The 27,239-nt window shown below is 45.7% G+C and overlaps 14 protein-coding genes across 14 annotated transcripts; 1 reads left to right on the top strand and 13 right to left on the bottom strand.

Annotated features, from left to right (window-relative positions):
* Positions 1-40: 40 nt before the first annotated feature.
* TbgDal_XI2520 (hypothetical protein, conserved) lies at positions 41-2,470 on the bottom strand (the record flags this gene model as incomplete). The annotated part of the gene is made up of 1 exon (XM_011781097.1): positions 41-2,470. The coding sequence occupies one exon, from the start codon at positions 2,468-2,470 to the stop codon at positions 41-43; it is 2,430 nt and encodes an 809-aa protein (XP_011779399.1).
* Positions 2,471-5,874: 3,404 nt separating this feature from the next.
* TbgDal_XI2510 (eukaryotic translation initiation factor 4e,putative) lies at positions 5,875-6,576 on the bottom strand (the record flags this gene model as incomplete). Its single annotated transcript, XM_011781096.1, has 1 exon — positions 5,875-6,576. The coding sequence occupies one exon, from the start codon at positions 6,574-6,576 to the stop codon at positions 5,875-5,877; it is 702 nt and encodes a 233-aa protein (XP_011779398.1).
* An 887-nt stretch (positions 6,577-7,463) lies between these two features.
* On the bottom strand, positions 7,464-7,820 carry TbgDal_XI2500 (hypothetical protein, unlikely; the record flags this gene model as incomplete). The annotated part of the gene is made up of 1 exon (XM_011781095.1): positions 7,464-7,820. One exon carries the CDS (start codon positions 7,818-7,820, stop codon positions 7,464-7,466), a length of 357 nt encoding a protein of 118 aa, XP_011779397.1.
* Positions 7,821-7,956: 136 nt separating this feature from the next.
* Positions 7,957-8,349, top strand: TbgDal_XI2490 (hypothetical protein, unlikely; the record flags this gene model as incomplete). The annotated part of the gene is made up of 1 exon (XM_011781094.1): positions 7,957-8,349. The coding sequence occupies one exon, from the start codon at positions 7,957-7,959 to the stop codon at positions 8,347-8,349; it is 393 nt and encodes a 130-aa protein (XP_011779396.1).
* A 127-nt stretch (positions 8,350-8,476) lies between these two features.
* Positions 8,477-9,202, bottom strand: TbgDal_XI2480 (hypothetical protein, conserved; the record flags this gene model as incomplete). Its single annotated transcript, XM_011781093.1, has 1 exon — positions 8,477-9,202. One exon carries the CDS (start codon positions 9,200-9,202, stop codon positions 8,477-8,479), a length of 726 nt encoding a protein of 241 aa, XP_011779395.1.
* Positions 9,203-10,710: 1,508 nt separating this feature from the next.
* TbgDal_XI2470 (hypothetical protein, conserved) lies at positions 10,711-10,980 on the bottom strand (the record flags this gene model as incomplete). Its single annotated transcript, XM_011781092.1, has 1 exon — positions 10,711-10,980. One exon carries the CDS (start codon positions 10,978-10,980, stop codon positions 10,711-10,713), a length of 270 nt encoding a protein of 89 aa, XP_011779394.1.
* A 758-nt stretch (positions 10,981-11,738) lies between these two features.
* TbgDal_XI2460 (hypothetical protein, unlikely) lies at positions 11,739-12,080 on the bottom strand (the record flags this gene model as incomplete). Its single annotated transcript, XM_011781091.1, has 1 exon — positions 11,739-12,080. One exon carries the CDS (start codon positions 12,078-12,080, stop codon positions 11,739-11,741), a length of 342 nt encoding a protein of 113 aa, XP_011779393.1.
* A 1,894-nt stretch (positions 12,081-13,974) lies between these two features.
* Positions 13,975-16,287, bottom strand: TbgDal_XI2450 (carnitine O-acetyltransferase, putative; the record flags this gene model as incomplete). Its single annotated transcript, XM_011781090.1, has 1 exon — positions 13,975-16,287. The coding sequence occupies one exon, from the start codon at positions 16,285-16,287 to the stop codon at positions 13,975-13,977; it is 2,313 nt and encodes a 770-aa protein (XP_011779392.1).
* A 162-nt stretch (positions 16,288-16,449) lies between these two features.
* TbgDal_XI2440 (hypothetical protein, conserved) lies at positions 16,450-17,787 on the bottom strand (the record flags this gene model as incomplete). Its single annotated transcript, XM_011781089.1, has 1 exon — positions 16,450-17,787. One exon carries the CDS (start codon positions 17,785-17,787, stop codon positions 16,450-16,452), a length of 1,338 nt encoding a protein of 445 aa, XP_011779391.1.
* Positions 17,788-17,844: 57 nt separating this feature from the next.
* Positions 17,845-18,300, bottom strand: TbgDal_XI2430 (hypothetical protein, unlikely; the record flags this gene model as incomplete). The annotated part of the gene is made up of 1 exon (XM_011781088.1): positions 17,845-18,300. One exon carries the CDS (start codon positions 18,298-18,300, stop codon positions 17,845-17,847), a length of 456 nt encoding a protein of 151 aa, XP_011779390.1.
* A 482-nt stretch (positions 18,301-18,782) lies between these two features.
* On the bottom strand, positions 18,783-19,244 carry TbgDal_XI2420 (hypothetical protein, unlikely; the record flags this gene model as incomplete). Its single annotated transcript, XM_011781087.1, has 1 exon — positions 18,783-19,244. The coding sequence occupies one exon, from the start codon at positions 19,242-19,244 to the stop codon at positions 18,783-18,785; it is 462 nt and encodes a 153-aa protein (XP_011779389.1).
* Positions 19,245-19,499: 255 nt separating this feature from the next.
* Positions 19,500-24,074, bottom strand: TbgDal_XI2410 (diacylglycerol acyltransferase, putative; the record flags this gene model as incomplete). The annotated part of the gene is made up of 1 exon (XM_011781086.1): positions 19,500-24,074. One exon carries the CDS (start codon positions 24,072-24,074, stop codon positions 19,500-19,502), a length of 4,575 nt encoding a protein of 1,524 aa, XP_011779388.1.
* A 985-nt stretch (positions 24,075-25,059) lies between these two features.
* On the bottom strand, positions 25,060-25,458 carry TbgDal_XI2400 (DNA-directed RNA polymerase II, putative; the record flags this gene model as incomplete). The annotated part of the gene is made up of 1 exon (XM_011781085.1): positions 25,060-25,458. One exon carries the CDS (start codon positions 25,456-25,458, stop codon positions 25,060-25,062), a length of 399 nt encoding a protein of 132 aa, XP_011779387.1.
* Positions 25,459-26,682: 1,224 nt separating this feature from the next.
* TbgDal_XI2390 (hypothetical protein, conserved) lies at positions 26,683-26,982 on the bottom strand (the record flags this gene model as incomplete). Its single annotated transcript, XM_011781084.1, has 1 exon — positions 26,683-26,982. The coding sequence occupies one exon, from the start codon at positions 26,980-26,982 to the stop codon at positions 26,683-26,685; it is 300 nt and encodes a 99-aa protein (XP_011779386.1).
* Positions 26,983-27,239: the final 257 nt, after the last annotated feature.

The following is a 27,239-nucleotide window of genomic DNA, read 5'->3' as shown; positions in this document are numbered from 1 at the left end:
TGATGTTACCTTGTGTCTTCCCGCTCCTCCTGCTGCATCCTCAAATTGGTGAGGCCCGTGCATCCGCACCGTCGCCGTCAAGTTCGCTCAGGGACATGGTATCTTCCTCCGGCCTGAAGGCTTCAACCTTTGCCAGGAATTCTGCGTCCCTGTGATGATCGTAGGCGTAATAGTTGTCTTCATTTCCCCAGTTGCTGTCGGCGGTGATGGCAGCTGGGGTTTCGTGGTCCCGGTCTCTCATCTTCGGCGCCGCGTGGCCGTAACGGTCTCGCTCACGGTTCCTCTCGGACCAACGCCACTGGAAGAAAAGCACGCGCCGCACCTCACGTTCGAGCACCGCCCGGAAATGCCGTTGCTCCCCGCTCGGACCGCGTGACAACACCTTTGGCAGGGCGTACCAATGGAAGGAACCTACACTCGTGCCGATGGCAACGTATTGAACATAAGTGGCCGGAACTGACGCCGGGGCCGGTTTAAAATTAATAACAGTGATGGCATCCTGCACCAGCTGGTGAACAAGCAGAGGTTCACTGTTTCTATCGAGCAAATCCCACACCAATATCTTACCGTCGGCAGTACCAACGACGAGAACACTCACACGTGTGGGCGACCAGCGCGCACACGTTATGGCTGTGTCATGTTGCGGCGATGTTAGAATGGGGAATTCAGTTCCCACACGCCATATTTTGAACTGCACATCCCCACATGTCAGGTAGACGTCACTGATCGTAGGATGGCGCTGTATACTGTACACGGGGCCAGCATGCCCACGGATCAGCTGCTGCACGACACGAACATCCTCTGAACCGGCAGAAAAATCACGTCGTTCGTCAGGCACTAGCATACTGCAGACAGCAATCTCACCGTGCAAACTTCCACAGCATGCACGATAGGAAGGTGTTTCCGAAGCCTGCAAACCGTCGACATGGAAGCGGAAACCCGCAACATCCCCACCACCACCCGGTTTCGACATTTGGAAACGGAGGAGTGGCACCCATGGAAAATCCTCACCGCCAATACGACCTTGGTGCTTCATCTTTCGGAGTTTATCAGCAGGAAGGTATTCGGGACGGATATCCCACACACACATATAGCCGTCATCACTCAAGGACACAAACTGTCGCCCCTCTTGAGTCACCGTTTGCTTTCCACCAAAGGCACATTCTAAACCGTTAGGAAGCCATTGGATGTCGTGCACAGCCCGACGGTGTGATAGCTCCATGCGTGAAGCCTGGCATGGTTGCAAATGAGGTACCAGAACATCTCCATCACGCCTCATGGTTACACCTTTTACGTTCATCGGCATTGGAGGAATATCTTTGGGACCGTGCTCCGCGCGGGCTGCTGCAGTTGGGTCGAGTGTCCGGTCCTTTGGAGACCTTGTACCCGCAGCTGAACCCGAAATTTTGTCAAGATCCCATAGGAATAGTTGCCCATTCATTGCTCCACCCGCAATTAGATTTGTTCTCAATGGGTTAAAGCGCACGACCTGTATTTCAACAGGAGCTTCGAGTAGTGCATAGGGATGCATGGGGTCTGCGAAGTCCCACACAAGGTTGGTGACAGTTTCGCATAATTTTTCAGCCTCAATGCGTTGCTCAAGGTTGTGCCGTGCAACTGACGCTATGCACACAACATCATCTTTACTTCTAGAGCTGCGCCAGCTTATGGAAGACACGCGCAAGTCCTTCATGGTGGTGTGAGTGTAGTTACCCCTCTCAATAAGCACAATATCGTCACGAGAACCGACAATAGCGTAATCCTCGGAAAACATAGCAAAATCATCCTGGTAGATGGGAATCTCGTAGTTTTGCAGAAGGCAGTGTAACGTGCGTGGGAGAACCTTTGAAAAGAATCCCCTCATAGCTGACATGTCTACTGGCGGCAATGGTGTACCACGGATGCACATATCCACCAGCGTCGGTTCCGCCTGAACAGTAGCATCAACCTTGCGGGAAAAGGGTGTTTGCGAAGGTCGGTCCATCACCGGTGCCACTGCCTGAACACTTGCATCCACTTCATCCCTCATAATTTCATACAGCGCATTTACAGTTCCACGTTGGTCGCGACTGTCTTCACTTGCCTCCTTTGTCAAGTAATTAGCATTTCCGAGGCGTTGATGCAAAAGAATGTCTCGTCGCACTTCAAATGCTACACGAACCTGAGGCCGTTTCTTCACATTATAGCCATTCTCTTCAATAACCTCCTCTTCGCTGCCTAAGCTCTCCCATGTTCCTTTCGGTACAATTGTCTTGAGCCCTTGGGCAACTGCTAATAATCTATCAGACATCCAATCCGTAGCGCATCCGGTGGCGACCTTCTCTGATGTTGCATGAGAGAATCGAAACAATGTGTTGATCCCATCGCCGCTGGAAGCCACACCTAACGGACTTGCCAATTCCGTATCACTGGTTTTATTCGTGGCTACTGCCTCCGCCAGTAGTTGATCATCCTCTGCTTCCGTAGACATATTTTTAAATCCCTTCCCCCTTCCTCTATTACCTCTTGCTTTTGGTCCCAAACACACAATCCCCTTCTCTACCTCTCAGAGTTTACTCTCGCAAGTTTTTGTCCACACACCTTTCGTACCTGCACACAAACGCTTCTTTTTACAGAAGCCACTTTTTTGGAAATTTTAAAAAAAAAGGAGGAGATCTTTTACGGGGCCTGTTGGTTTCTCCTTCCTAATGATTTCCTCCTCTCTTGCCTACAGGCTTTGCTTTCTTCCTCTCTTTTTTTTAAAAAAAGAAATATGTTTAATTGTTGTTTCTTCTCAAATATTTTTGCTCCGCCTCAGATAGTTGGCGTGTATAAATTTGGTTACTTATTGGGGGGGGGGGAAGGAACAGGGAGAGCATAATATAGCAATAAAAATTTAAAACAAGCGAAAAAAAAAAAAAGAAAGACAATGGAAGAAAAGAGAAATGCAAAAGAAAGAAAACGAAAAGTTTTTTACAGTACATGAAGTAATAAGAGAATCGTAAATGAAAGCAAAGAAAAGCATAAACAAATAATTTTCCACTCCGCCGGTTGCAGCGACACGCACACCTTCGTCATACTCACACCGCGTGAAAGGGTGACGATGAAGCCGAATCAATAATAAATAAAGAGGCCAAGAGAAAAGGAAGAAAAAGATGGCAATACTTCCCATCTTCCTGCTTCGGACATACCCAGTCGAGAAAAAAAAAAGAAAGTAAAAGAAAAAGCCACAATAAACAACCACGACAACAACTCATTTAAAAAGAAAAGAAAAGAGAAAAAGTTAACCAATTTCCTCGACCGTCTCATGACTCCTGCCCACTTTCGGTGTCAAGCTAACAGGCTGCTTATGGTACATGAAGTGTACGGTAGCAACTGCTCTAACTGCTCTTCTTGCTTTCTTCCTTCTCTCTTTATTTTTTTTTTGGTATTTCTTGCCCCGCATTCATTTCATTCAGTTATGCAAGGCTTATGCACCACAGACACACAACCACACACAAAGCCAGAACTGCACAGCGCAAAGAAGGAGGGAAGAGGAGGGAGGAGGAGGAGGAGAAGAAGGGAAAAGGAAAATGGGGGGGGAATAATAATAAAAACAAAACAGCTTTACGAACCAGAAAGAAAAGTAATACCAACCACAATCATTACGGAAGCCATAAGCGGAACTGCAGCCAGTGAACATTTATTTCACAAAACGTGCCGCACTTGTCTTTGCGAATATGTCCCACGCGTCTTTTTATTGTGTCCTAATGCCTAATAACATTTTCATCTCGTGGAAAACACAAGCAAAGAGACACAAAATACACCACCATCCGCTTTCCCTTCCCTTCCCTTATCTATTTCTTCACCTCCCACACCACCAAACACCAAACACTAGCACAAACGCACATACGCACATACACGTAAAATAAAATAAAAAGAAAATGAAAAAAAAAAAAGAAAATCACAAAAATGTGCATATGGTGTGAAATTAGATGAGGTACGAGGTTGGGAAGGGATGGAGGGAGGGAAAGAGAGAGAGAGAGAAGATAAAAACAAATAAATATATTTCAGCAAAACACAAGTGCGAACACCGAAGGAAAAAAAAAAGAAAAAAGACCCACCGAAAGAAGGAAAAGAAAAAAGAAGGGAAGAGGGATGTGGAATGTGGAATGTGGGAGTAACAAAGAAAGCGCGTAACAAAACGGTGGTTAAATATGAAAAAGAGAAAGAGAAAGAATGAAGAAGGAGAAGAATAATAATAATAAAGAAAAGAAAAGAGAACAAAAGAAAGAGAAGTGACAGAGGAATGCAAAAAGTCAGCGCTGCGGAACCCACCACCATTTTTGTTTTCTCCACTTCCCCTCTTTTTTATTTATTTTTGATTTCTACACTCTCCTTTCCCTCACCATTTGTTTCCTTCTTTTACTACCAGTTGGCGAAAATGAAACGGAGACGGCTTTTGTGATGACTGAAGTTAAAGGAGGGAAAGAGTGAGAAGTAAAACGCCAATAAATGTAATGAAATAACTGAGAGTCAACAAAGGCGAAACATAACCAAACAAAAAAGAGCAAAAAAAAAAGAGAAAAAGCACCACGCGACTCAGCCGACATTTCTTTACTTCTCCACACATAAATTACCGGTACGCTCCATTATCTTCATTTGTTTGCGGCCCCCCCCCAAAAAAAAAAATCCCATAGCTCCCACTTATCAATTGTACTTCGTTCAATAACATCTCTTATTTCTCCTTTTTTTTCTTTTCTTTACCTCCTCTCTTTTCATATTACAACAGCGAAAGTTTTCGATGAGTTCATGCGTTTCTTAACACATCGCACACCGATTGTCTTCTGTTAGTAACAAATAGTGAGGCACAAAGTGGAGATTGGGGAACTTGTCATTCAGGTGGGAACGCAACACAGCACAGTATAATACACAAGTGAAGAGAACAGAGAGAAAAAAAAATTAATAGTTAGACGAATATGTAACTTTATTATGTGGTACGCCGTGGAGGGAGCCGAAGTTTTAAGAAGAAACGCACATCCATACCTTCTTATACCTATCGGTTTTCCCTTTCATTCCACATGAAATAACGTCATAATCAGCCGCTAGTGACCCTCTTTTCTTTCTTTTTTTTTTTTGCGATGGCGCCGCTTCGCTTCAGTTCCTTCCGCCTCGTTCATATATCAAGAGAGTCACTCTTCGTACATTTCGCAACCTCCTTCCTTCCTTCCTTCTCCCGTTGTTGAAATCTACGGAAACACAAGTCTCTTTTCTTTTCTTTTCTTTTCTCCTCTCCCTTTCTCTCCCACACACAAACACACATCTTCTTTTCCATCCTGTAATGAATTGTCCTCCATTAATCAACCACCAAATTCAAAAGAAATATATGCGGAATGTTGACTCTGATTGTTCTCTGTGCGTGCTGTAAGTCGTCTGATATTTCTCCTTAGCTCTGGTGCATCATCTAAGGTCTTTTATTCTTGTTCACAGCCACAAGTCTTTCAGACCCATTTTTGTGTAGCGTTTCCCTCTCCTCACGTCTCTTCTTTCTTCACCCCACCAATCTCCAACTGGTCCCCCGCATTTTTATTTTGTTTTTTTTTTCGACATTGTTCTCAACTTCATGTATCTTCTCCTCTATCCCTCGCAGCACTTCTCTTTTTTCAGCGCACACCTTCGAAACTTTCAAAGCATCAGCTAAACCACCCACCACACACATCGCGCACACTTACATGCATACACATTCTCACATTTCCCTTCTCTCTTGTTTTGCCTTTCTTTTCAACCTTCTCTTAACCACAGGCGCGTAAATTCCCCTCTTCTTCCCTCCACATCCCTGTGGTTCACACATCTATTTCTTCCCCTTTTCTTTTTTCCCCCTCCCTCTCCTCCTCCTCCTCCTCCTCCTCCTCCTCTTTAGGCCTTGCTAGCGCCATGGGCTGTGAAGATGGGTTTCGTTGTGGGTAATAAACCCGCCTCCTTCACCAACTGCTTTTCAATGGCAGCAACGGCGTCGGAGTCCGATGCGTCTTTTAGCCACAACGCAATGCGATTGCAGTATTTCCGCTTTGTCAACACGACACCCATAATGTGTTCTCCCTCCACACCATAATCAAGATACTCACCTACCAGAGCTATGAGCACATTTTCCCAAACGGTGTCCAGTTCTGGTTTCTTATCCGCATCGGTACCATTATCCTTTCTCGTCTTTCCGCCACCTGCAGCTCCACTCTTGTCCGTCATGGTTTTATCATCGAGGCTCACCCACAACTTCCCACCAGCTTTGTTGTTGGGATCCTCCCACATTGGCTTAACGCCCTCACGGAAAAAATGGTACTGTGCTGAAACACGGAGGACATGGGGAGGTTTACAGTAGTGAAGCATCGCGAAGAAATCCTCCACCGTGCGTACCGTCATCACCTCGATAAGAGAAAGCTCCCATTGTTTGCAATCATACGTAGAAACCGAATCATACCAAAGTGTCCACGGGCGATTGAGCAAATGTCGCTTAACGCCCCTGTCAATAATAACATATCGATCATCAGCCTTAGCGGTTTGATCGCCAGCCGCGGAAACCTGAATCGCTTCCATCTCTTTCGCGCTTGATTCAGCCATCATAAACTATCTCCTTGGTTATCACTATGAAGTTGATTGAGGTGGGGAATGAGAGGGAAGAAACGGGTGCGTAAATTCATGCAAAAGTAAAATCAACACGGAAAAAGATACTAAACGAAACGCACACATAAATATATACGTATGTATTTTAGTGCTTTTGCGTGGTTGTTTGTTCGTTCGTTTGTTTGTGTATGCGTGCGTGCAAACGTCCGTGTTGTGATGATAGATAGTGCCACCAGGCCGACTTTGAAGGAATGAGAGGGAAAAGATGACCAGAACGAGTAAACAAATGAAGTGAAGGAAAAGGGTAGGGCTGAGCAAAGTAAATATATATATATATATATGAATAAATATATGTGCGGGCCGTGCGAGGTTGAACACCGTCGGACCTACTTAAATAATTTCAACATTTTCCTCCATTGGCACGGCAGCTTCACCGCCTTCTCCTTCTTGGAAGCGACCCTGCATGCCTCAGCCTTGTTAAAAAAAAAAAAAGGAAAACAACCAAACAAACAAACGGGCGCGTGCTTATTGCCTGGGAATCAACGCATTTGATAAGACAACAATAAAGAGAGGATAACATTGCTGGACAACCGAAGGAAAAATCAAACACAATCAAAGTGGAGAAAACAACGGATCCAAAACACAACGACACCGACCAGGTGAAGGCTTTAAAAAACAAAGAGACATGCCAGTTCGCGTGCGTACACATGCAAAGGGCAAAATAGCCTTCATATTTTCTTTCCTCCGCATTTCGCAAGATGAGCGAAATTGATAAGCAAAGTTACCCACAAACAGACTGCTTGGCGCACGGCTACGCAAAAACAAAACAAAAAATTGAATAAAAACAACGCGCAAAAAAAAAAAAGAAAGTGACTCAATCACCTCCCTTAAGACAAAGCGGCTGGACCAAAGACACGCACACACAAACACAAACACAGACGCACAGACAAATAAACAAACAAACACGAAATAGAAATAAAGAGGGGGGAAAATAGGAAGTTATGGAGATTTGCCTGCGGCAAATCATGGAGGGAATCCGGTGAAATGCGGTGGATACACACACACACACAAAGTCCATTTGCCTTCCTATCGATTCTCTTCCAGTGGTTCCCGTTGCCGAAGTCGCTTTGTACTAGCATATTATCAACTCTCCTCCTCAAACACGTGGGCCAACCACAAATGCTACTGACACATTCGTTAAATCCATCTTTTCCTTTCTCCAATCGCAGAAGCACCAAATACATCGAAAGTTTGCATCGCAGTGCGCTTGTTTGTTCCGCTTCTTTTAGCTCATTTTCACCATCGGATTTACCTTCATCTCTGCGACCGTGTCTTCTTACCTGTTCTCCCTTTTAAGTCCTTTCACTACCTCTCCTATTTATGCTGTGCCCTCTCTCGTTCTCACCTGCATCATTATTTACTTCTCACCACCGCATTTTCCCCATAGCTCATCTTTCTGTTGAACCAGTCAGTTCAAATGCCACCCAGTGCAGGAGTCATCCTTTTTATTTCTTTCTTTCGCTTACCTCCATCAAATCCTACTTCCCAGCGCACACACAGACACAAACACATTACCTCCATGTACATAGTCAAGCAAAGGTGATACACGTTTATCATCCCCCCCATTATTTACCTGCGATGGCTTATGCGTCTCCCTCCCGCTTCCATCTCTTCTCACATCCTTTCCTTCTTGGCCTCTCTGCGGAGCCCGCTGGTAAGAGAACCAGGAGTGATAAGATGCAGAAGTATATGTATGCACATATGTATATATAAATATATATATATACATATATGTGCGGATGGAAGGAGGAAGAAACTGGTAGACCAAAGGAAATAAAAATAATTTGTGTGGGGAAGAAATGGAAGGCATTCCCCAACTACTTTTCTCTCAACCCCAACCTTAGGAAGGTCCACCTGCCTTGGCATCGTTATGGCCGTTGGGTCGACGCTCTCCGCGACGGACCCGACCCGCTCCACGACCTCCGCCCCAGTGCCGGCCGTGATGAGGTCGCTCATTCCCCCCTTCACATGGTTTCTCGGTCGCGCCCCGCTCATTTTCCTCCTCCACTTTGCTGTTGTGGGGACCACTCGAGCGAGCACCCGCTCCCTCCCGATGTCCCCGTGGTGGAGAACGGTTGCCTGCGACTGGGCTTCGGTCTCCGTCTCTGTTACTGTGGTCTCTGTTTGTGTTTGACACCCGTTCTTCGTCTCTGTTACCGTAGTCCCGTCCACCTCCCCGAGATTGATGGCGGCGACTTGACGCGTTCCAGTCGTTGTGCTGGTGAGGACGCCCACCGCGCTGGTATTTACCGTTATCGTAACCGTTGGAAGACTGATAGTAGTTCCTGCTGTTATTGTTGCTTCCCCATTGACGATTTGCGTGCGGCGGACGCGCGTTGCCACGGTGCCCGAAGTGATGTGGCTGCTGGTGGTGCTGGTGTTGCTGATAACCCCCCCGGCCACGTCGGTTCGCGACCTGCTGACGGTTCTCCTCCAGCATGTCCTGAAGCGACTGGGTAACCTTTGTGAGTGCTTGGGGGTCAAGGCGCCGCGCCATATTGGTTATGGCGTCCACACAAGTCTCCTGCAACGCGTCGCCGCCTGCCGCCGAGTCGTTATTGTACATGGCTATGTGTTCTTGTTATTTTTGTTTTGTTTTTCTCCTTATATTTTCTTTCCTTCTTTGCCCTCTACCCCTATCTCTTATTTGTTCGGTTGCTGTTCTCTTCCCCTTTATGTCTTTTTCACGGTTTATTTTTTCTTTGGACAAATTATGATCACTTATTAACGAAAGGAGGAAGTGAGGCTCCCAGAGAAAACACCAATACACATACGAACAAATAAGCAACCGACCATTACAGAGGCTACTACACACTCAAATGCTTCACCACAACAACGCATAACTAGGGCGAGCACATAGGCAACAAAAGAAGAGCCCACAATGTGAAATTGAGGCGATAAAAATCACAGCAACAGTAGCGTTTGTGCGCATTTGTATGTACGCTAATAAACACAGCACTTCCCGTTACTGTAAGGGCTTCTTTTCCCTCCTCGTCCCCTTTTGACCTTCCACCCCAAACCTGCACACTTCTATTACCCCATCCATTCTACACTTCAATGAAACAAAGTATCACTTCCCTAAACACACAAACGCAATAACGCATATATATATATATATATATGTATACGCATGATCACTTAAAAAAGACAAAACGGGCGGGTTAACCCACTGCAGTAAGCTTCAGAGTTTGTTTGTTTGTTTTTTTTTCTTCCTTCCCTCCTTGGACGCAGCTGGGTTTAGTGATGGTCGTCATGGTGGGACCATACGTACCGGTGCGGGTCATACACGAGGTCACGGGCATTATATTTGATCATCATCGCCGGATATTCGCCCAGCCAGAAGCCGACAGAAAATATGAAGAACATCCAACACGGGTCGCGGTTAAACTGCGAGAAGCGGCGGGGAACAAAACCTCCTAGAAGCATTTTGCTGAACTTTGGGAAGACAGATGATAAGTGCTTTTAGTCCCGTTTTTTTCGATGCGTCTGAATTTGCTCCCTTCCTTTTTTTTTATTCGTTAGTGTTGGCCGAGTTGTTACCGTATTATTCGCTCTCCTTAAATAATCGCACTCCCAGTGAATGTGTTATATATAAACCAAAGAGAAAATAATAATGGTGGAGGAGTACAAAAGCACGAATAATAATTAAAGAGATTTCAAAAATGGGGAAATTACTGCGTAGAGTTAATAATGACATACATCAAAGGGGTAAACGGAGTGCCGAGAGGCAAAGAAAAACACCTCGTATCGAAATGTTAAGGAGAGGAATGCAAGTGATTCAAAACAGTATCCTTCCAGAAGGTAGTAAAAAAGTAAGGTGGGAGGAGAATGAGAATGAGAAAGAGAAAGGGGGTAATATTCCGCCAGCGCAACCGCACACCAAAGCACGACTAAGAAGAGAATAAAAAGAATCGCATCATAGACAACAACCGAAACACAAAACCGAAAAAAGAAAAAAGATTCTCTTCCTTTCCCTTTATTTCACGCTATTATTGTTATTTACTATTATCACCATTTTCATCATTGTGCTCTACACGCACAAAACCGAACAATCCTAACCCTAAAACCCCTGCCTTACACCATAGGGCTTAGAACTCGTCGCATCAACTCACCGGAATCATTCCGTTTCACCTGAACAACAACTGTTAGCTCCGACACACGTTTCGTGTCTGACATAAGCACCAACTGCAACGCGCCGACATGCTCGAGATATTTCCTCTCCACACCAGTCAAATTCATGGTTTCAATTTGAAACTCCGCCACGTATCGCTCCCCTGGTGAAAGCGGCGGCACGCCATCATATGTTTTATAAGGCTCGTGCATCAGCTCATTTTTTACATTCATTGGGGGCAGTAACTCCACAACACGGCGCTTATCAGCGATATCAGCGACAAATGTAAGAGCCCACTTTGGTTTCTCCACGGTGTGACTCACGCTGTACTGAAACCGCAACCTCAACGGCGAGTTCAAAGGAGCATATGAACTGTCCTGCAAGCCGTCACCATGCACAAAGTCGTGCAACTCAACCATCACTTCGCTCACCATAAACCGCAATATTTTCTCCCTTCAAAATCAGTCTATTCACCCTGATAGTAATAGTTTTGCTCCTGTTGTTGTTATGCGCTCGGCTTTGGTGTGATAACCTTCTCCCTCTCCTTTCTTTGACTCTTCTGTACTTCAAATAATATATATGTCCACTCAAATTTGACTTATGCTGCTTTAAGTTCACTTCCGCTTTTTTCTTTTAATTTCCGTTGCACTTCTTTCTTTTTCTTTTCTGTCACGTTACGTTATGGTAAGTTGTGTTATGTTGTATTCGGTCTTACCATTCCTATCGTTCCACTGTTGTTTCGTTACGCTTATTCAACTCACTCGCTAAAATAGTCCAAAACCGTAACGCCTCTGTGCATAGTTGGGGAATCACAAACATTGCGAGCGTTGCAACGGTAAAAATAATAATAATAATAATCAAATGAAAGAAAAGGAAATAAATATAAAGAAATATAAAGAAAGAAAAGGAAAAACGACACAAAATGAAAAGTAGGTAAATAGAGGGGAAAAGGCAGAGACAAAAAAACAAAACAAAAAAAAAGAAATCGATATTACGGGGCAGCAGAATGGAGGAACAAAGCGGAATAAGGCGGAAAATTGCATAAAGAAAATGGCCAACAACACCGGAGGAATAAAAATGATGAAAACAAAAACATCCGAAACATCGTCCCTCTTGTGTTTTTCCTTTCTTTTCCTTGTTTTATTATTTTATTCCACTTCGTGTCCACAAAAGTTTGGTACAAAATTATAAAGCAAGGAGAAAGCACGAACTCAGAAGAGTAAGCGGCTGCCGTTAATATTTCTTTATCAACAGCTCTGGATGTGGAACTGGTTATTTGAGTCGTTGTACAGACCCCTCCTCCTCCTCCCCCTCCCCACACACACACACTCATTCATAAAACAAAATGTGCACGCAGCAAACGTAAATAAAAAAAAAACAAAAACGAAGAATAAAAAATAAAAAAAAGAAACAAAAAAGAAACGGTTGACAGATTAGAGTTGGGGAGACTCACTCGTACAATTGGAAACTTTAAGTCCACGAAATATACTGTGAGTTTTCAACACGAATACTACAAAGTGGGATAAAGTCATCCACCAATGATATGGTGAGCCCCTTCTCACGTGCTTCGACAAGTTTGCACCCTCTCAACCTCTTCACTATTTTGTGTCCTTTTGTTTATTTATTTATTATTACTATTGTTATTTTTTTCTTTTTTTTTTCTTCTTCTCTTTACCCCAACCTTACATGCACACACTTCTCAACCTAATAAATCCACCATTTGTCGAGCTCACTTTTCCTTTACATTCCCCCCCTTTTTTCCCCCACCTCCCCTTCGCTAACAATCCGCTCATTTCATCCTCCCTTCTCTGTTCAGTTGTTTTTGCTCTCAAAAACCTTTTTTATTTCTTTTTCTTTTTTTTTTTTTGAAAAAAAAAAAGAAAATCCCTTCACTTCCACCACATCCCTCCAGTGTACTCCAAAACCACCACTAAAAACATGTGACCGCTTTATTTTATGTGTTATATTTCGAATATTAAATGCCGTTAAGTAATACAGCGCTGGTGCGTCCCTCGCAGTAGCGAATGAAAAGTGAGACGGTGATGGAAAGTGCACTGGTAGTTAAGAAACGATTGAAGTTAGTCCAAAACTGCGTATGTGCCTCACCCATGGGGAGTGCCTTCGGTTGCTGCATGCCGGGGAACATTTTTTTTTCTCAAAAAACAACAATAACAAGCAACCTTTTGTGTTTGTTTCTTTTTTTTTTTTCGTTTGTTTGATTTACTTTTTCGCCTTGACGCAATAAACAACTTTGACGATAAAGAGAGAAAGAAAGAAATATTGACAAATACACACAGATACATATATGTTATAACGCGGTGTCAATTATGCATGAAGAAAGCACAAGGAAGAAAAGTAGTGTTAAAGAATCCCACATCAAAATGCATAACAAATCCTCCCCCATATGGGAAGGAAAAAAAAAAACAGCCAGTTGCCACGCCCGCGGGTAATGGAAGGAAAAAAAAAAGTGATATTCCCGTATTATTCCGTGTTTGCGTTTTTCGTACGTGCGCTTGTTTCAAACGTGGCATAAAATCGTTTTCTCGTCCTTCTCTTTGCTTCCCCTCCTACCCCGACTTCTCCACTCGCCTGTGATTTTTCTTTTTAATTTTATTTTACCTTTTGCTCGTCTATTAGTTGTTCACCTCGCAATTGCCCACGCAAATTAACGAAAAGAAAGGAGCAAAAACAACACAAGTAATGTAATAAGAAGGGGAAGTGATGAGAAATCCGTACACGCGGAATTTGACTACCCTTCTATCCGAACGTTGCAAAGGTAAAGGGGGGATGAAAGGATAAACAAATAAACATTTATATACAACATGAAATAAAATTTCCTTCACCTTCTTTTTTTTCTTTTAAGAAAGGAAAGACGAAAATAACAGGGACATTTTGGCCGTGTTTTCAAGATGATGAAAAAGACATGTCCCGCTACGCATGATATTACCGCACAGCTGAGCAATGCATGCACATGAAAGCAAAAAAGAAAACAGTGCCGTTCGACTGCCTTGTGGGGCAACCCATCGTGACGTCGTATGCCCCTCGACGTGTGGGGAAAAGTGAAATTATAATTATAATGAGGGAGGAAGAACTGTAAAAGAAAAAAAAAAAGTAAACAGGCAGAGAGATAGATAGATAATTAAAAATTTAAAGAGTAAAGGGCACAAAAGCTACCGAACCATCCCGTGGAGGTCCATCGCTGTTCAGAAGTCGATACCATCAGTTTGTTACAAATTTGGTGAGGCATCAGCAATGGAATCAGTCATCTCACCTTTGCTGCCATTCACATGGTGCTCGTAGATGAAGCCCTCCTTCTCAGAGAACTGAAAGTCGTTCAGTCCACATAGATGAGAGAAAAGTAAAATATCTCTCTCAGCTCGCCGGCTCATATCTTCACTCTGAAGTATAGTCTTCATGTGAAACAACGAGGATTCCAGCATGGAAGCAAACACCACCGTAGAAGTAAAATGAGAAGTACACTTTGAAGTAATGACAACATCTATGCTGTCGGCTTTGATCATATAGCCGATCCCAAATCCCGAAACAACAACAGGGCCGAACCCAAAGGCATCGAGTGCATTGCTTCCACAATGGGAAGTCGACATGAGCCACGTTCCACTCCGGTGGTAAGACGGATCATTAAATAGTCCGGGAAGCGGAACACCGTGCATTCGCGCCATTACCCGCAAACCATATAAATGTCTATCTACACCGAGGCCACTCTTGGCAAGTTTTACAGCATTTGCATGAGCGGCGACTGCCTTGCGGAGGAATTCGCCCTGAGAAGGTACTGCAGAGCCGATACGCTTGGGAAACAATGGCTCCCACGCCGCTCGGCAGAAGTCCAGAGCTTCAGAACTGGCACTTCGTATGCACTCTGTACGGCCGTGGCTGAAGGTACGTGTGGTAGCCGCTTCGTAGGTCGCACAGTTACGGCCAAAGAGCCGGTAGTATGTCAACTGAAGGGCCATCTGAAAAAAGGCATCCGGTGAGATCCCAAAGCGCTTCAGAAAGGCCCCACCAAAGTTTCCAAAATGTAGCACATGTAACTCATTATTTTGAATTAATGCTTTAAAATCCTCTGACGCAGACTTCATGACGCCATATATTCCCTTGTCAAGATTCCACTGCTTCTCAGCGACCATCCTCCGCACAGTAAGGGACACGCCTTCCCGCTTAGAAAGGGCTTCAACCTCATCTCCTGTAAAGAAGCGCTCGCAGTCTTTCTTGTACATGAAGTCGGCCAGCATCAATGCCGTTCCGCCGTCATTAACAGAGTGCTCCCAATTCACACCCGCAGTCCCATCAGCTGTAACAATGATGTTATGCCTGTCAAACCATCGGTTCGTCCCTTGTCCATGCAGCAGCAACCGGGCGCCCACCTCCGGTGAAACAACACGGACGCCATCGAGGCAGATACAAATGAGGGCCGATTGGATAGTTTGAAGTATGTCTACGTTACCCAGTTTCTTAAGGCGCTCACGAGCGTGGAACCACTCCGTGCGGTCCATTGTTGTCAGAAGACCCACCGGTGCTCCGGGGTTCTGCCGTGAGGTGACGAAATCTTCGATATACTTGAGTGACACTATAAGTTCTTCGACGCTGTATTGGGTACCATCTTCTCGAAGTACCTCTAACTTGAAAAAGCGGTCACGGATTATTACAACGCAGTGAGTGGGGCTGGCAGCGACGTACTCAGCAAATTTTGACCTTTTCTCGTCCTCTGTGAGCGGTCTTTCGGAGTAACAAATTTTCCGGTCCTGATGTAATCCAGGAACACGCGAGGTACTGAAAACAAAGCGGTACTGACTCATGCATACTGGAGCGTCCCGCTCGAATTCTCTGGCCACGGTCCCATTTATAATCGATACATAGTATTCAACGGCCGCATGCAGAAGGCTGGCGGCGCGGCCAATCTGCGAGACATGACGGCCATTCTGCAAGTGTTGTGGATGAGGTTTAAATTGGAAGAAAAAGTTAACGTTGACTGGGATGGGATCGCGCATACAAACGTAAGAGTCATTCCAAAACTCCTCCAACCAACTCGGTTGGTTACACTCCTTGTCCCATTTAAGGAGCAAATTGTGTAGTGTTTCCCCGCTTCCACCTCCCTTCAGGAAATCTTCCACAACTTTCTTGGTGTGAACGTACTCCTCAGCCGTTACGAGAGCCTGAATAGACTTCAAATACAAGTCGCACGTATCCTGCAGTGTTGGAATGGGTAAGCGCGGGAGGGATGCCTGGTGCTTATCATATCCGAGCGAATCACCAGCTTTGGGTTTTTTTGCCGTGTGTGCAGCTCCATCTGCGCTCAGCACTTCCTTGTCAAACATGTGCGACTCATACGCCCGAACGGGGCTGTCTGTAGAGCATAGTGTCACCTCATACTCCGAATCGACGCCCCAAAATCTCTTAGCACCTGAACTTTCTGATGTTGCCATTGTCTTATATTCTTCAAAATACGCCAGAAAACAGAGCAAGGAAACAAAGGACGAATATATATATATATATATATATATACGATTTAGCCACATACACATTAAGGAGGGAAGGGAACAGACACCACTTTCAGCAAGTAGACTATTAATCGTAAGATCATACAACGACAAAACGTGAGCAAGCGGGCTTGTACAACAAACCGGGCTTACTTAAAATGTGAAGTTAATCGTCAACATGCTTTCCAAACAAAAATCACACACATTTCAGACTCGTCGCTCTGGGTTGTTGGGAGAAATACCCACCGGTGTGTCGCGATTGACCGACGAACCGACGCCGGTTTCCCGTTGCAACAACTGCAATATATCACGAATCGCATCTCCAATCTTCAAATCGAAGAACTTTACGGTGTGGAGTTGCTCATTCAACACGATGGCATCCATCTGTTCTACTTCCGTCATGGTATGATAATCCTCCCGTACAATCTTCTCCATCAGAGTCCTCCATCGTCGCCGCTCTGCTGTCAAACCTGTTGAACCAAGTGTCGATATATCATACGAAGCCACGGGTCCTTTTCCCACTGCGTGGGTAATGTATGCCTTGTATAGAGGGGCATATTCTTCAAACTCCTCCGGTAAATTAACAGAGGAAGCAGGGGAGCTAAAACTACCGGCAGTGAGATCACCATTGTTTGCCTTGACATCGTCTTCACCTTCGACGAACCCGTTGGCTCTAGCCTCAGTTTCGTCTTCAAACAGGGAAAGCTCGGGAATAGATGAAATGAAGCGCTCTTCTTCGCAATCATTAAGCAAACTTGTACCACTAGAAACGGCGTGCAGGGGTTTGCCTTGATCCTGTTGTTGTTGAAGTTTAGGCGATTGTGTGACCTCTTGCCGCCCCTTGTTGTTCTCGAGAACCCGCTGCACGAGTTTGGCATCGGCGATTCGGTTGCGTAGTGCCTCGTCTTCCTCCAAAAGCGTTTCCGAATCCAACCCCAGGAACATGCGGTAGTATGTTTCCCGAGCCGCCTCCGTTTCGCAACCAAATATCACCGCGCATGCCTCCATAAGAGAGAAGAGATGTTGCTTCTCGTGTCCATTGGAATCACTCGCAGCACTATTTTCCAGTTTGCTTTGAAAGAAGTTCTGAAATCGATCGCAGAACTGCAACCGCCTCTCGTTGAAGAGGTACCGTGCGCTCAAGACTTCCCTCGAGTTGGCATCCACATCGGTTTGCATCTGCACCTGATCATCTGGAGCGCCAGAGGCACCCACTGAAACCCCTCTCCGCTCCCTATTCATAATTCCCGCCAGATGCTCTTGTCCACGTCGCAGTTCCAAATTACTGTAGGAAAGCGCACTCAGCTCAAACGACACGCGGTCGCGACAGCGCTTGGAAATATACTCACGGTGAATCATTAGATTGTGACCGAAATCCTCTTCGTACTCCACAGTTTGTGAGGGTGGCATCGGACGATATGCAATTTGAAGTGCTTCTTGCGCGCTGACACCATTCGCCGGTGCCGCACCTCCGTTTGTAGCTGTGGGTGACCAGGTTTTTTGCCCCCATTTGCGACGGGCCGCACTGCGAAGCGTCCGCTGCATTTAAACCCTACGAAATAAATAAATGGAACCACCAACGAATGTCTTCTCAGGGCCAAGTTATTTACAAAAATAAATAAAAACCTTCCTCAGCCTGAGGCTGAGAATGGAGTTTACTATCCTATTTAACTGAAAAGTTAAACCATTATACACGTACAAAGAAAGAAAGAGCCGCAGGTAACGAGAAGAACAGAAAAGAAAGAAGTGACGGGGATACATTTGTTCAACATTGGAGTGGCCACACCACTTGCATAAACAGGCGGATACACAACAGCAACGGTGACAGAGGAAGAGGGAGGGGAAGGGGGAAAAAAAAAAAGCAAACCTCCCACCACCACCACCACCACCCCCCCCAAAAAAAAAAAAACAAACGTGGTGCAAAAGTTTGTTTACAACAACATCAGAAAGTAACACAAGGATGATGTTGTGTGTAACTTTCCAAGATAGATGTTTTTTGAAAACGCTTCTTACGCGAGCACAAATGCATACAGTTTTTTTTTTCTTTTCAGCACCCATTCTTTTTATCCTTTGTGCTCCCCCAGCACCCAACCCGTTTCCGTAGACATTTCACAAAATTTTCTAAAGCAACCAACGCTCTACTTTTCTCTTTTTAAAAAAAAAAACTCTTGGTCGCTTGCCAGTTGCTTTTTACTCCCACCCGTATCAGGGAATAATATATTCCACATACAAGCGCTCCATATAAGAGGAAACAAACAAAGAGCAAGAGTAAAAGGATAAGTACCAAAGAACAAAAGAAAGACAAAAATGACACTCGTCATTATTGTTGTTGACGTTACCGGTGCATTCACTCACTTTCCGGAAAGTGTTTGCATCTTTTTCTTTAACAATATTTAAAAAAAAAATTTCACGTTAAATTTCCTGCTGTTTTTTTTTTAACTTCCTCCTTCCATGTGATCGAGTGTGTACACACACACACACACACACATACTTCCGTTTCCACCCGCAAGAAGATGAGTAGTCATGGAAACACAAGACATTTACAAGAAGAAGACAATTAAAAAAAAAAGAAAGAAAACAGAAAATGAAAAATGAAAAACACTACTTGCGAAAAATATCTTTCGGCGGCAACTCCGCATTGTTTCCAAAACGGAAAAAAAAACAGAGTTAACAAACAATAAACAGAAGGACAAATAAGACAAACAAAACATAACAAAACAAAAAAGTAATGGACGACAGCACAAGAAAAACGAAACATGAGATGAATATGCAACTGTCCTCACAATAATGAGCAACAAAAGCAGCGCAAAACATAAGGGACAAGTAAATGCAAGCAGGAAGATGTTTCGATGTGGAGAGGAACAAACATTAACAGTGGCAGTATTGGGGGAAGTGGACAAAAATGGTGGAGGTGGTAACGGCGGCGAAAAATAGGAAAGGAATGAATGAAAAAAGAAAATAAAAGAAGTTAAACGCGGAGATGCGATGAAACAAAACAGCATGACCGCCACAAAAGCCGCCACCGTCCGCGCGCACACACACACACGGGCTTAACTCCAGCTTTTTACAAAAAAAAAACCTCGGCCGCCATGCTAGCGTTTCCCCCCCCCCCCTTCTCTCCCCCTCACCGAAAAAAAAAAAAATTACATTACTTGTGTACTCACTTACCCGAAGCGCTCACCACTGCACCTCCCCCCTTACAACTACAGCATGAAAGGATTAGAGTGTATTGAACCCCGATTGTGGCAATCACCAGTTCATTGGTTTTGATCATCTTTAACTGATTCCGACCCTCTAAATTCTGTCACAATATGCGTCTCGTTGTGGCAGTGGAGATGAAGCACCATGTTGGGATATCCGGCTTCATCACGATACTTGAAGAAAAGCCGCTGCAATTCACCAAAATAGCGGAGTCTGTAGTGCACTACATGATCAGGGTCATCAGCATTGCACATCGCAGGATCTGGAAGAATTGGTTTACCCACCACTACGGTGAGTGGCCGTGCATGTGGAAGGGGAAGAAACCATCTCCCATACGGCATTGTGGGAAATGGAAAGCCAAGCTTTCTCGAGGTGAGTCTCTGTAGACGTGGAAAGGGAACATTCATCATTACATTTTGCTCGGCGAAACAAAGGATAGGCACAATAGGCACCCCATGCTGCAGAGCCATTCGAACAAACCCGCTGTGATGCATGACGATGTGCATTTCGGTGTCACTACCCTTCTGATACACCATTTCCGCCATCCCACCAGTCACAATAATAGGGCTGTTGTTTTGCTTAAGACAGTTCTCAATTCCTTTCCTCGATACACTCATGGTGCCAACTGACATAAGCGCGTCACGCATGAACGGGACGGCAAAAATCACATCTGCACCGTGTGTTGTGACAATGGTCTCCTCGTTGCGGCCGATCAGTTCCTCCCACTGCGGTGACATCGGCAACCAGAGTGCGGTGCCGGGAAAAACACCATGCGGATGAAAGGAATAAATGTATTTGTTTGACGGATCATTGTGATCAGGTCCAGCATTTTCCTCCTCCCCCTCGGAATTACTGTATATAACCGTTTTACCCCTTCCAGCCTTCCCCCTCCCATCAACAATAAGACGCGCACTGAAGTAATCGACAATGGCAGGTGATAAATAGGTACGGAACAAGTCCCGCGATTTGGCACCGCACATGCATCCAGTGATGTGAGGGAGCTTACCGTAACCTCGTAAGTACCACAACCAAAACACTGTAAACCCGACGTCCGTGACGCACTTCCAAACGACAAGAGGCGCCAACCCCTGAACCAAACATGTGTAGAGATAAAAGTGCAGCACATATCCGAGGAAACATGTGTTAAAGAGTGACGCCACCAGATAAGCATACGAAAGGAACGAAAGGCAACTCATGAATACCATGTTTAGGGCAAAAACCTCGGCCCCCATTGTGTCCACCTGAGTCCAGACAACAAGCACCGTTGAAACCACAATTGTTGGTAGGGAGTACACAGTAAAAGCAACTAGAGGGCTCCAGAACTTCCCCCGAAGACCCTTACATCGTCTGTCGTAAATTATTTGGACGAGCACCGGGGTAACAACCGCAATGGAAAGCAGGAACAACACAATGTGAAATGTCGTAAACGTCATGTGAAATACGGCAAGTCCACTGTAGGCGTAGGAGTAGAACATGTAGAAGAGAACTATCGGGACGAATATAACCCAAATCAGTGTAGCAAGCAACGCCAAAATGAGACAAATCGTGTACAATGTGCCCGGTATGACCTCCATGTGCTGCACTGAGCGGCACCGCTTGCCACTCCCGAACGATCCGGTGGATCCTGGAAAGGAGCGGGATGTTTGGGTGTCGAAGGAATCATTTGTCCCTCGCTCCGAGTCGACACCGGTGTTTACTTGGCCCTGGATCAATGAAGAGGGGAACTGGTGTCCACTCCCATTACTTACATGGGCGATTGCATCCGTGTGGCCATCACTGCGTATTTCCTCTTCACCGTCACTTGCCTCGGAGGAACTTTCCAGTCCATCAGCGACGGCGAACATGGCGGAACGCTCCATGTGGCGCTTCAAAGACACGATTCCCAATGGTGCAGCACACGATGCGGCAATAGCTGTAACAATGATGGGGAGCGGGGATGGCGCCTGCCCTGGAATGCCACCACCTGTGTAGGCGTTCCATACAACACCAAAAGTAAAGGATCCAACGAGCGCAAACACGGCAAGCGCCGCTTCCGCATTTTGTTCCAACAACGAAGCCGGTCTCGGAGTGGAATCAAAATGCGGAATAGAATTCAAAATCAAAAACTGTGCCGCGACACTAAAGAAACCCATGCAAACGAAGGCAGTGGGCGAACCGCGACCTTCGAGACAACTTATTAGAATTAACAATAGTGCAGCCGCGTAACAAGACCACCCAGCAGTCTGGAATGCAACAAACTTTTGCCCACCAGAAAATGGCATAAAGTACGAATAGGTTCCGGTGGCCCCGTGCACGATCGATCCGTAAAAAAGTTGCAGCGAAAAACACGACACACTCGTCATCATCATACCTGATATCCCGAATATAAGTGTAAAGGCGGGTTGGTGCGTTGCTGAAAACGCGGAAGTCGCAAACAACATCATTACACAGACGCAGAGAATGGCTACGATATTTCTCATGCCCTCCTTTCTTGTTTCCACCTCCTCGGCGCGTTCGTCCTCGTCGGAACTTCCGCTACTTCTCAAATCTTTCCACCGAGGGCCAATTACAAACTTCAAAAGTGACTTCGTCCGCTCCCGATCCTCCGGATCAGCAATGACATGCTGTAGTAAGCTGTTAAGCTCCACGATCTTCTGTTGCATCTTCCGCTGATGAATTTTCTCGCTTTGTTGGGCCCATGTTTCAAATAAGGAGCCCAGAAATATGCAAATAAACGGGACGGTAGCGCATACACCATCCACTGTGTGTTCCAATGGCATAGATTGAGTTCCAAATACCGGAGACGCAAGACTCCGGCGTTCCTCATGAAAGTAATTGGCGGCCTCAATCAACGTATTGATCGCGTAAACGGACCACCCCACCGCTTGCATAGAAACATAACCACCACAGCCAACAAATGGCTGCCACAAAGGAACACGGTCCCTGGATGAAATATGAGCAAGCGGTACCGCAACAGTGGCCATGACCCTTGCAAGATTCAGCAGCGATTTCCGGGGAACACCCAACAGAGCACCGACAAATGCGCCATCCATGGACTCCACATCGGCAACAAGCCGAAGGGCAATCCCGCACACGCAGACCGCAATGGCGGTGACCATCTCTGCATTCAGTACTAGAGGTAGCGCAGAGCCACCGCCCTCATAAGATACGGAGGCTTCCCCCTCTGAGTCTTCCTCCTGTGCAGTGGATTTGGTGGAAGTAGTACGTGATAAAGACTCTTGATCTTCAACATCGCTTGAATATCTCCCCAATGTTCCCCCACCGAATGCCCAAAGCGACGCATGTACAAGGCATTGAGAAACTCCGACCAGTAGGGCCTGTATGACAACGAACCTGAAGTGGTTAGACTCCGTCATGTGAAGTACGGCGAAGAAAATGGCTATGCTGTAGCAAAACCACGCCAACCGCTGCAAGATTGCGAATTCTAACCGGCAGTCAAGACTTATCCATATTCCGTACTCCTTGCCGAACACAACACGGCCAAGAAAGTGAGTGCAAAGAGGCAGGGCAAACATGGATACCGCTGTGAGGGTTTGACACGTAATCAGCCCCTGCCTCAACTGCATACCCAGTTCGCAGTACTCCGTAGATAGTAGTAACGTTAAACACCACACAAAAGTAAGTTGAAATAGACTTGTTGCTGTCATTACGTAGGGTCCATCACTGGACAACTGCAACCCTTGTTTGAATGTAGGCTCTGTGAAGCGGTGAAACCTTGCAAACAGGAGTGCAGCAACGCTCACCATCGAACTTAACCCACTGATGATATGCCAAGACGGAGGTGCGCCCGCACCTGAATTACACAAAACCAAATCGAAACACAACGTTGCCCCACCCAGAAACCAACCAAGCCCTTGAACAATACCCGTTCTGAAGCTGCACCTAGAGATCGAGAAGGGGTGCTCGCCGGTAGCAGACCGATACCCAGTGCCAACACGAGTGATAGCCGCACTAACTACGAGAAGCAACATGCCCACAATGGTCAACGCACGGCGCAGGTGCGTAAAATACTCTGCAATAATAGAACACGTGAGAGCAATGATACAAAGCAAAACGACAATGGCTGTCTCGCCGTCTGGAAGCAATAACAAACGTCTCCTCCACAGACCGGAGTCGCGCTGTGGCCTCTCGCCTCCCCCAAGTCCACCTTCTTTCACTCGCCGCTGAGTCTTTTCGGAGTACCGCAAAGATGCGATCAATAGCCCATTTGCCACGGCACATGAACCACCCAGTGCTGTTATCAATCCGTAGCGGTAGACGGCAACAGGGGAAGCTAAAAGTTCAATATATAAGAACAGCACCGCCGGACAAATAAAAAGCAAACCGTACCCGAAACCTTGCATTGCCAAATATGCATGGTTGTTTCCGGAGCTTTTATAAGAACGAGAAGCCTTGCACGTTACTCGATGATACAACGAAGTCGAAACAGCACACGCAACGTTTAGCGCAACGCTCGCAAAAACCATTGGCCACAATGGGAAGACGGGGGCGTAGGCTTGAAAGATGTCAGCAAGCATGCATAGGAGTAACGAGACAACGAGAGATATGAGAAACAGAACTAAGAGGATGAACCTTACTGTATTCTTCACCAACACTTTGGTGTAGTCCACTGCTGCCTGGGTTCCAGCCATCACACTCGTCCAACCGCACGAACGCAAGGCTACCGATGTAACAGAAACCACACAAAGCCGGCGGAACTAAAAACAACCTAGAAATGCAGTAGCAAGGTGAAGAGCAGCGTCGCCCAACAAGAGGAAGTGCAAATAAACGTCAAATCAAGCGCATGCCAAGTACAACCTGTTGGTACGCCAATGTATGCGCTGAGTGAGTCCAGATATTAACCGTAAACATATATTTTTATCTTCATAGCTGTTTGTTTCAGGGTGTGCTCTTAACTAATTATGATTTGGTAGCGTGACCCTTGCTTCCATGTGAGCACTTTCATGTCCTGATCGCGCACACGAACACAATTGCCGTCATATAAAGTTCCGAGAGTTGCAAGCAAGAGTATCCAGATCGAACTTAAATCACCTTCAACTCATTGGCGCCGTTACTGTGTATATTTTAGCACAAAATGAAAAACAAGAAAAGTCACGCAGCAATTTCAACACAAGTTTCTGCGCCTCACTTTCGCTTGTGGATTTGGTAGCGGCACGGAGGGATAATAGTTTGTTCACTCAACAAGCTAAACCCAAAAAATGCGCAACGGCAGCTGAGTTATGCGCGGATTCCTATAGATAACTAATGGCACTACAACTTCACCAAGAATATAGAAATATAGGCCAAAGGAAAATGAACTTGGTTCACAAATAGTATCAACTAACGGAGGCAGGGGTAACGAAGCAACTCTCAATCGCACACTGGCATTCGCACATCCAGGCAAACCCTACCCCATTGCACGCGTACTGCGTGGCACTCACGCGCAGCAACACCTACGCGAGAACTTTGTGGAGGGAAGGAGAAAATGGAAAAGACAAAGAGTTGCAAGGAAATACCTCCTGCTTCCATTATCCATCACTCCACAGAAACTCTTTTATCTCTGGGCCGTATACGAGTGCACTCATGTAGGCACGAGGAGATCAGAGTTGATGCTACAGATGGGAAGAACCGCTCCCCCTATTCAACATCCAAACCTTTGCTCTGCGCTTCGCGAAGGAACGCCCCTTCAAATTCCTCAAGGTCTTTCATGCACGATCCGACCGCCTCCAGGAGTGCTTCCTTCGGAGTTGGAATGGGCTTTCCGGTGCCATCGGAGGATGTCTGAACGCGTAGCTCTACACGGTGTTGCGTGGGATGTGGCACGCGATAACCTGCAATATGCACAAGTGGGTTCTCGTGCAATCGCATGCGAAGAAGGTTGGCTAAAGTGTGGTCCTCTCTGTCCAGTTTGAAAAGGGAGGAGTTGGGCATCTTACTGGACACTTCCTCCACAATTTTACGGCAGTCCTTCGTGTCCAGAAGGCTATCAGCAGTGATATCATTGTTGTAAATCAGCATGCCATGTGAGGTGGACATTTCCCTTCCTTCCTTCCTGTATGTTTTTGTTGTTGTTTTTGAAACGCCTGTCCGCCCCTGAGTGTTGAGAAATCATTTATAAAGGTAAAAATGCGCAATTAGGAGGCGAAACATGGGGAATGAAAAGTTAAATGAAGCAAAATGGTGCAAAAATTGGCAAGGGAAAGGAGAGGAATTTCTTCTCTCCTTTGCATCCATGAGTGTTGGCGCGGTTCCTTCGCTCCTCCATAAACCTCCCACAAAGCCAGATAATTAATCAAATATTTTTTGGGGGGTAAAACATTAATAACACAACAAGCACCGACAGATCGGCTTATAAGAGCAGCGTTGCTCCCACACACGATACCGTCACGAGCACGCATGAACACACCGCCACGATAAGACAACAGTGCAGAATCTGTAGCCCGCATGTGAGAGAAGGGTCAACACAGAGCCAAAAAAAAAAATAATAATAATAATAATAAGGCAGATACTCATGGGGGAACAACCCAGATTGAGAACCAACAGTCCACCCCTTTACCTGCTACTGGGAATGCGCATCTCTAACACTTGTGGCGTCTTTTTTAATTCTACATGGAGAAACATTTGTAGTTGCTTTTACATTTTCACGTCCACAGTTTACTCAGACTATATGCAACAGCGGGTAATACCTAAAGAAGAGTGGATAAAGACCGAGGGAGAGAAGACAGAATAAATAACCCCGTTGCAAAGAACCGGCGGTCAAGTGTTTCGAAATTTTGCAGAACAGCACCGGTAATTTCCCTAACTAACAGAATGTCAAAACACATTTTGCATCCCCCTCTGCGGTGTACATTACCGGCATACAAGGCAGGCATCGGTTACACAGGAACGACACCAAAGAACAGTAACAAAATGAAAAGAAGGGGTGAGACTATTGCTGTTCGCGGTGGTAGTTGCCTTCGCGCGGACTAAAAAGTAAAACACCCCCATGCCACTCGGCACGTTCATTGTCACACACAGGCAAAAACAAAAAAAACATTCTGGAGCGCATTGTTGGTGGGAATCATATTCTTCCGTTTATGCATTCCTTTACGTCACTCCACACACACGCACACACCACTCAACATGTGCGTCCCCCTCCCCTGCTCAATGGCCTCTTCACACTGACCTTCGCCTTGCATTACCCCCATAAGTCTGTTTGCCGTCCGACACATCGGAGTTACAAACAAAACTCGGATGTGAAACGTTCATACGTCGCTTTTCTTAATTGATTTTCGACTCCTTGGGTTTCAGTAGCTCGATATGTACTAAATGTCTTCTGTCAAACACAACATCGTGGTCAAAAAGATAGCGCGCCTCACCATAAGCAATACCTGAGCCGATACCGGTGGCGAACATGAGAATGGCTCCGCGGGCAGCTGCAGACCGAGCCAGCAGAAATGCAGGCAAGATGCTGTAGGCGAGTCCTAGTGTTGTCTTGCGAAAAAAATTCTCCAAACTATGATCCCACTTCTCCTCATTGCTTACCGGAGTTTTGGGTTGTGAAACTCGTTGCTCGCTCATCTGTTACTGGGCACGATTACACGTCCTTCGTTTTGATATATATATATATATATATATGTGTGTGTGTGTGTATTTTTTTTATTTTCCTCCTCGCTTTCACTAGAGCGCAGCCTTCAAAAATCCACACACAAACTTGGATAATGGTGCTACCTTGTCTCACCTCTTCCTAACCTCTGCTTTACCCACACCAGCAACCAACAGCAGGAAAAGAGGAAGTTACAAAAGTAAGAAGAAAAGGCAAGAAACGAGATGAAAAC

The sequence above is a fragment of the Trypanosoma brucei genome, chromosome 11 (genome assembly GCF_000210295.1).
Source record: "Trypanosoma brucei gambiense DAL972 chromosome 11, complete sequence".
NCBI lineage: Eukaryota > Euglenozoa > Kinetoplastea > Trypanosomatida > Trypanosomatidae > Trypanosoma > Trypanosoma brucei.
This window is presented reverse-complemented; position numbering and strand designations above follow the sequence as displayed.